Source organism: Callorhinus ursinus, unplaced genomic scaffold (genome assembly GCF_003265705.2).
Source record: "Callorhinus ursinus isolate GAN/ISIS: 27379988/994484 unplaced genomic scaffold, GSC_fseal_2.0 scaffold55, whole genome shotgun sequence".
NCBI classification, from domain to species: domain Eukaryota; kingdom Metazoa; phylum Chordata; class Mammalia; order Carnivora; family Otariidae; genus Callorhinus; species Callorhinus ursinus.
In genome coordinates, this window is record NW_027397117.1 from 9144466 (window position 1) to 9153457 (window position 8992).

At 45.9% G+C, this 8992-nt stretch overlaps 1 protein-coding gene across 1 annotated transcript in view; it reads right to left on the reverse strand.

The window, feature by feature from the left end:
- The window catches only part of NIPSNAP2 (nipsnap homolog 2), a 29785-nt gene extending 20880 nt beyond the window's left edge, over positions 1-8905 (reverse strand). Inside the window, exon 1 of the mRNA XM_025864750.2 lies at positions 8729-8905. Within this exon, the coding sequence (XP_025720535.1) occupies positions 8729-8820 (92 nt within the window). The 5' untranslated portion in view covers positions 8821-8905. The remainder of the gene's footprint in view (positions 1-8728) is intronic.
- Between the last annotated feature and the right edge of the window lie 87 nt (positions 8906-8992).

The window sequence follows — 8992 nt, forward strand, 5'->3', positions numbered from 1 at the left end:
TGTTATGTATCCTCTAGCACAATAAATAAGTGTGAAAATATACAGGGAAAAAGAAATAAATTCTTTCTTTAAAAAAATTATATCGGGGCGCCTGGGTGGCTCAGTTGGTTAAGCATCTGCCTTCGGTTCAAGTCATGATCTCGGGGTCCTGGGATCGAGCCCCGCATTGGGCTCCCTGCTCGGTGGACAGCTGCTTCTCTCTCTCCTTCTGCTGCTCCCTCTGCTTGTGCTCTCTCTCTCTGGCTCTCTCTCTCCAATAAATATATATATACACCAAATTTAAGAATATAAATTTCATTGACACACTTTTTTTTTTTTAAAGATTTTATTTATTTATTCGACAGAGAGAGAAAGAGACAGCGAGAGAGGGAACACGAGCAGGGGGAGCAGGAGAGGGAGAAGCAGGCTTCCCCGCGGAGCAGGGAGCCTGATGCGGGGCTCAATCCCAGGACCCCAGGATCATGACCTGAGCCGAAGGCAGACGCTTAACGACTGAGCCACCCAGGCGCCCCCGACACACCATTTTCTCATTTTCATTTTATAATTTCTACCAAACTGTTAGAAAGCGAGGATAAATTTGACTTAACTATATATATATATATATAACAAACTACACTTTAACTATGAACTTTTAAGTGCACGTTTAAGTTCCATTCGCTTGCTAGTCGGATTCCAAATCTCCCTAGAGGGCAGTGTAGCATTATCTGCATCAAAATTAAATCTGTGTAAGCCTTTCAGCCCAATAATTGTACTAGGAGTTTTGTCTTACAGGCAGTATTTAGACAAGTGCACAAAGTTGAATGCACAAGAAATTTTATTAGCGCCTTGTTTCCAAGTTTATACATTATGCTATTTCACCAAGTGTAGCTACCATGTATGTCCATATGTGTTACATCTTATAGTACCATTGACCATATTCTTTATGCTTTGCTTTTACTTTTGTGTGTATATATATATATTTTAAGATTTTATTTATTTATTTGACGGAGAGAGACACAGCGAGAGAGGGAACACAAGCAGGGTGGGGGGGGGGTGTAGTGGGAGAGAGAAAAGCAGGCTTCCCGCTGAGCAAGGAGCCCGATGCGGGGCTCGATCCCAGGACCCTGGCATCATGACTTGAGCGGAAGGCAGACGCTTAACGACTGAGCCACCCAGGTGCCCCTCTTTTGTATTTTTTAAGGACATAGTTAGCCCCATAGTAAAATCGCTTAAAGCACTTAGGACAGCACCTGACATATGGTAAAAGTTTAAAAAATTGTTTTTAAAACTTTTTCAATAAAAACAAACTTTTAAAATTAAAAGAATTATACATAAATTAGCCTTTTAGCAAAACCCAAAACCATATAGTGTTTGTTTCTGTTTTCAATTTATTCTGATTATATAAATAAATTCTGAAGGCGGCAATTCTCCAAATGACCACAGTAAAATTTATGTCAATAAAAACATTTTGCCAATTTGTTTAAGTGTTTTAAACATATCACGTTTTGGGATATCTGCTTAATAATATCATGAAGCACAATGGCAAGCATATAAAATTAGTGATATACAAAGTAGAAAGCTTTAAGATTTTTTAATAAGACTATATAATTCCTGTTTTTTATTTTAGATTTTAAGTTCACTAGACAGAAACTGTGTTTCAAAATTTGGGGGATGGTTAAATAAATTGTAAGAGCTTAGGAATAACTATTATGAATTAAGAAAGGGGTACAATGAAAGTTTCTAAAAATATCAGCATTAGGGAATTTCATTTAAAGTAACAAATATTCACGAAAGCAACCACTACTAACAGTTAATTCCAGAAATGCGTAGACATGCATCATGTGTACATACAGATATTTAATTTCTACATTTAATACTTTATAAACAGAACCTTTATTAGCACCTTGTTTCCAGTTTTTTCCTGGTATAGGCAATTTAGATATCCATTAACAGGGAGGGACTGGTCAAATAAATTTGGAATATCCAAAATTGGAATAGAATGCAACCATTAAAAAGAATGAAGTAGATCTACATGCACTGATATGTTGATATTTCTGAAAATAAATTATGTGGAAAAAGCAGGTACAGAACTCTGCCATAAATACACGAAGTAAACTGTTAATAGTAGTGATATCTGGGGAATGTGACTGGGCTTGGGGTGGGAGTAGAGTTTTTCCTTTTCACTGTATAGCCTTCTGGACTATTTGACAAATTTTCCATATACACACATTATTATTATACTTAAAATTAGCTATAAAAGTGCACATTTAGAGAGTCCTTTACAGGAAAGGCATATAGGTATATTGGCAAACTAAATTTGGAAGGGAAAAGATCCCAAGGTATTTTTTTTCCTCCTTTGCAGTTTTAGGGGATTACAAATTAATAAATACATACTTCCTGTTACGCACTGAATTAGGTAGCATGTCTATGTCATCTCATTCAATCCCCAGTACAGCTGAAATCTTTTCAGTGTCAGGTGACCAGAGCTGACTAATGTGCCCAGTCCACCTAGCTGTCCAAGCTGAATCACAGAAGACAGCAGAAGCAGCTATGCCAACAGCTGTCAGGGTGATAAGATCCGGGCGGGGGTTCTTTTTTGAGTGACAAACAGCACGATCAGCAGTCTTTATAACATTATACATATGCTGCGTGGCACTTTACAGAGGGTGGGGTGGGGGGCAGTACACTCTACAAAATATTTGACTTTATTTTTATTGTGTTTTCCCCAAGATTTTATTTTTAAGTAATCTCTACACCCAACGTGGGGGCTGGAGAGATCAAGAGTTGCATGCTCTACCAACTGAGCCAGCCAGGCACCCCACAGAATATTAGACTTTAAATAGAATAAGCATTATGTGCCATGGAGTGCCTGGGTGGTGCAGGGGGTTAAGTGTCCGACTCTTGGTTTTGGCTCAGGTCATGATCTCAGGTGAGACAGAGCCCCGCGGTGGGCTCCAATCAGAGCACAGTCTGCTTGAGACTCTGTCTCCCTCTCCCCACTGCATGCTTTCTCTCTAAAATAAATAATCTTAAAAAAAAGAAATAAGCACTATGTGCCAGGCTCTGTGGATATAAAGGTGAACCAGATGCTTCGCCTATTCAGTCTCATAGGAAAAACACAGTAAACATTGAGTGGTCTCAGATACTATAGACTTACACACACACACACACACGCGCGCGTGCACACTGTGGCAGGTCAAGGGAATGAACCATTGGCTTGGCCTGTGAGGAGAGGCACTCCAGCTGACATTCTGGCTCTGTCTTGGAAGACAACACAGACTGGTGGACAAGGCAGGCGATAATCCCAGTCGAAAGGAACAACATGTCCAGGGGCATGGAGTCGTGAAACCGTATGGAATATTTCTGGAGCAGCAAAGAGTTCAGTAAGGCAGGAGAACAGGGTGTGGGAGGACGGTGAGAGAACAATGGGAAGGCAAGGGGGCAGAGTGGTTGGGCTCTTGCGTACCATGCCCATCAGCCAGATTTTATCCTGTATGTGGTGCAATGCTAGCAAGTTTGTGAAAAGCAGCCTGGCAGCGGTGTGGTGGGTGGACAACAATAAAGGCAGGGGGCATGGTTCCTGGGCTTCCTGCTGGCTGACGCATTCAGTACTCACTGGATGGACGAATGGACCCAAGCCCCGTAACCCAAGACTTTGGGTTACGATTATGGTGGTAGGAATGAAAGGGAAGGAATACCTTCAAAAGATATTCCTGAGGTGAAATGCAGAAGACATGGGCCCTGACTAGGTGTCTAGACAGTGTTGTGATTTAGTTGGAGCAAACCACAGATGGGAAATACATTTAACACTGAGACCACAGGATGAGGCTGCAGTGGTAAAATGGATTTCATTCATTTGAGCACCAAATATCTACTGATTGTGCATCGCACCTGCCAAGCACTGGGCCAGGCTGAGGCTATAAAGATGAGTACACCCGGCCCTGACTTCACAGAGCTGTCTGCTGGTGAGAGCGGATGGACAACCATGATCACAGCCCAACGGGAGGTAAGTCCTCGATGGACACATACGGTAGTGGTTGTGACATCGGTGGGGGCGGAGGAAATGGAGTCTAAGTTGGCCTGGGGGGAGACATGAACCAATTCTCTGAAGAAGCACTTGTTGAACTGAAGACTTGAAAGATGAGGAACACTTGTCAGGCAGACGCCCAAGAGAGGAAGCAGAACCAAACCTGCCAAAGCCAAGAGTATGTGAATATAGCAGGACATGAGGGGGACAGAGGAGGCTGAAGGGCCTGATCCAAAGAAGAGTCTTGTATGAAAGTAGTCACTAGGTGACTCCCCTCCTCACCACCAAACCCCCTGCCACCCCAATAAACCTGTCTTCCACCCTGCTGCCACAGAGAGCTATCTCCTAACTTTTCATTTTTAAAAACTACACAGAGGAGCACCTGGGTGGCTCAGTCGTTGAGCGTCTGCCTTCGGCTCAGGTCAGGATCCCAGGGTCCTGGGATCGAGCCCGGCATCGGGCTCCCTGCTCCGCGGGAAGCCTGCTTGTCCCTCTGTCCCTCCCCAAATCTTGTGTGCCTCACACTCTCTCAAATAAATAAAATCTTTAAATAAAAGAAAAACTGCAAAGAGATGAAGGAACAGTATAATGAAGACCTCTATACCCTGCATGTAGGTGAAAAAATGATGAACATTTTATCATTTTAAGTCTTTCTATATATATTTGCTTTTTTCTTTTTACCAAACCGTTTGAAGGCAGAGCATAGACACTATGATACTTTATCCCTAAATGCTTCAGGATGCACCTCCTAAGAACAGAGAGAAAACCATGATATGATTTTCACATCTGAGGAAAATAATTCTATCTAATATCCATTTCATATATTAAACTGTCCCCAGGGGCGCCTGGGTGGCTCAGCTGGTTAAGCGTCTGCCTTTCGCTCAGGTCGTGATCCTGGGGCCCTGGGATCGAGCCTGCTGAGCGGGGAGCCTGCTTCTCCCTCTCCCTCTGCCTGCCGCTCCCCCTGCTTGTGCTCTCACTCTCCCTCTGTCAAATAAAGAAAATCTTAAAAAAAAAAAAAGACACCAAAAACTGTCCCCAGTTGTTCCCAAAATGTCTTTTATAGTTTTTCTTGGCAAGGGTAGGGTTGGGTGGGAAAGAAATGGGATTAGCATCCAGTCCAAGTTCATGTCATAGAGATCTTTCTAATAGGAAAAAATTCTTTCTCGGAATTCTTTAGTTGTCCCCTTCACCAACAGGTTCAAGTCCTTACTCTTCATAGGACTCCAGACAAGTGTTGCCAAGAGTTGAGGTAGGGGAATGGTGAGAGAGAAGATAGAGTCAAGACATGCTGGAGGTAGAACTGACAGATCTGGCAGCTGGCTAGCTGGGAGAGAGCAAGACGGGGTGGGTTTGGGGCCACTAAATGGAAGATGTACCATTACTGGGGAGAGAACCCGGGAGGAACAAGCAGGTTCTGTAGGAGGAAGATGAGTTAAATTCTGGGTACAAAAGCATCTCAAGGACCAGTAGGACACTAGAGCAATGTCCACTAAGCAAAGGGAACTCCAGGCCTGGCACTGAGCAGAGCTGGCAAGTAAGTCTCCTGGGAAGGCGTCCTCCTTCCCCTCCGAAATCCCTCTTACAAGGTCACTCAGACTCCTGTTGGCAAATCCAGTTTTCTGTCATCCTAACTTTTTAGCAGCATTTGGCACAGTTGACCATCACCTCCTTGAAATATCTCCCCTTGGGCACTGCCACAAACAGTGACCTCGCTGGCTCCTCTTTCTGTCTCCCTTGCTGCCTCTCCTTCCTACAGCTAGCCTGTGAATGAATGAATGTTCCTTCCTTCCTTCTTTCTTCCTTCCCTTCTTTCTTTTTAAATTCAAATTCAAGCTAGTTAACATACAGTGTAGTATTGGTTTCAGGAACAGAATTTATTGACTCATCACTTACATATAACACCCAGTGCTCATCCCAACAAGTGCCCCCCTAAATGTCCATCATCCATCTAGCCCACCCCCCAGCCCTGTTTGTTCTCTGTATTTGATTCTCTTATGGTTTGCCTCTGTTTTTACCTCACTTTATTTTTCCTTCCCTTCCCCTATGTTCATCTGTTGTGTGTCTTAAATTCCACATACGAGTGAAATTATGTATCTTTCTCTGACTGACTTAATTTGCTTAGCATAACACCCTCTACTTCTATCCATATTGTTGCAAATGGCAAGATTTCATTCTTTTTGAAGCCTAAGTAATATTCCACTGTGTGTATGTGTATCTATCTATCTATCTATCATCCATCCATCTTCTTTATCCATTCATCAGTTGATGGGCATTTGGGTTCTTTCCATAATTTGGCTAGCCTGTGAATGTTGACACACCCCAGGGCCTGTTTCTTAGCCCCTTCTCTATCCACACTCTTCAAGCAATCTTCTCCATTCCTATGGTTTTAAAAAATGTTTTACTAAGAAAAATTTCAATTAAAGGCAAAACAGTATAATGAAACTCACGGATCTATCAACATCTGGCATTTCTATATACCAACAACTCCCAAATGTAACCTGTAGTCCAGACATCTCCTTTGAGGGTCAAATAGATCAAACAGGCCAAATGCCTTTCCATCTGAATAGCTCACAGCCATCTCAAATTTTACCAGGTTCAAAAGTGCTCTGGATTCCCCTCTCCCCACCCTGTATCTGTTCTTCCTCCTCTGAGTTACGAGCAAGCTCCCAGATGGCAACAACTTTATTCATTGATATTTCCCAACAGCGCCTGGCACATGGTGGGCACTCATATGCCTGTGGAACCAGTGACTTTCAGTAAGTGGCACCAGCATCTGCCCAGTTGGCCATTACCCTTGATTCTGTCTCCTTTCCAAAATCAGACTGATAATTAAAGACATAGATCAGATCATGTCACACTAGAATGTATACCCTTAAGGATGTCTTCCACGGCGCTCAGTATAAAATCCAAACTCTCTAAAATGGCTTGTAAGGCCTGGAATCACGGGGCTCGTGCTTCCTGCCACCTGGCCCGTCTTCCCTTCACTCCTATGTTCCATCTTCCTAGGCCTTTCTGGAGTTTCCTGGTATGCCTTATTCCTTCCCAGTCAGGGCTTTCCTGCACACTGACCCTTCAGGTCTCAGCTTAATGGCACCTTCTTGGAGAGGCCTTCCATGATCTCACGGGGTAGGTTCCCTGATCTTCTCTCCTACCACCTACCTCAATCTTTAAGTCTATATGAATTTTTACGTCTGCCATGGCTTCCTGGGGATAGTGACCATGGCTATTATGCTGAGTTCCACAAGACTTCAAAGACATCGTATACATTCAAAATGTGTAGAATCAGTGAATTAATTGGGTCTAGACTGAGTCCCAAAAAACTCCTACAGTTAAGGCAGTCAAAAGATACAGGGGGCCTGAGAGAGTAATCCCAAGAGCCAACAGGTTGGGCTTCAGTTTCAAGAGCATTTGGCCCCAGCAGGAAGTGGGGGTACTGGGCAGACCCTGGTCCAAATCTCCAATTTACTAGCTTTGTGACTTTGAGTACTTTAGGTGACTATGTTGGGTGAACACCTTCAGCCTCAGCTGTCTCTTTGGAAAGAATATGAATTTCAGTTTCTTATCACCTGTGTGGGAAAAAAAACAAGACACAGTAGATGCTCAATAACAGAATAAAAATAAAAGGAGGTTGATTTGTTAATCAACTTGGAAACATACACATCAAATTTGGAAATACAAGTTGGGCATCAGTCCTAGGAAAGGTGCTGGGCCTGATAAACTTGAGTTCAAATGTCTTTTCTAGCTAGATGTCTCACCCTCTTTGAGGTTCCATCTCGTTTGTAAAATGCAGATCCTGTTACCTAAGACTGCTTCTAGGATTAGATTAAATAAACTCTCTGGCTCATAGTAAAGAGTTTAACAAACAGGCAGTCCCTTTACTCTTTCGTTAAGTGACAAGTGAATTTTCTAGAGGCTCGTTATTTAACCACAAACAGATAACGTTTAAATTATCCAATGTAAAGAAAACAAGAAAGCCAAATCTACGTGTAAGTCAGTATGAGGTTGGTTTTTGAACATGGAAAACAAGAATGGATGTCAAAGGGATGAATTAAACCGAATATTTAATCCAATGCGTTTTGAAGAAGTTTCAACTTGAGCCCAACGCCTACTTAGTGTTGATAACTTGTAAATACTTCTTGATCCGTTACCTACTTTTCAACGCAAGTCAGACTGTTCGTAGTGCTGAGACTTCCCCACTACTCCCCTGCGCTTCCCTGAGGGCTCACCCCGGATGAGTTATTTTATTTCTTCCTCACCACCTTCGAGGTTAAGTAGTATCTCTACTGCCATTTGCAGATGCAGACATCGAGGCTTTGCGCGGACGCACAGCCTTCTCCGGGCGCCCGCGAGAAGCCGGAGGCCGAGGCCAGGGCCTGGGGCCCCAGCCGCGCGCGCGCCCTCGGCCACCGCTCGGGTGGCGCCGGGTCAAGGTCCCGCAGGCCGGGCCCGCACGGCCCGCGGACGTGGCCTTGGCACCGAGCGCCGTCCCCGTCGTGACCTTGAGCCCGGCAAGCCCGGAACGCGCTCCGACTCTGCCGAGGCTCCCGCCCGCCCCGGCCGGGCCGACCGCGGCCTCGGACCCGCCGCCCCGCAGCCCCGGCGGCCCTGCCCGAGGGAGCGCTGCCGGGCCGGGGCGGAGACCCGCGCCGGGGGACCCCGCGCCCTCCGCCCCGCGGCGGCCACTCCCCGGCCGCTCCCGGAAAGGGCGGCGCTGCTCACCGGAGCGCGGGCTGGAGGCTGCAGGGGGCGGCCCGCCGCAGGACACCGCCGGCCGAGGCCGCTCCGCGGGCGTGCAGTACTCGCGCCGCCATCTTGCTCTGGCGCCTGGGCTCCCACCACCCCGGCCGCCGCTGACGCCGCCGCCGCCGCCGCCGCCGCCGCGACCCCTCCCCCGGCCGGGCCCGCCGAGGCTGGGGCGGGGCGGGGCGGGGCGGGGCGCGCGACCGCTGCAGCGCCGGGCGCCGCCGCCCGGGGGAGTAGGGC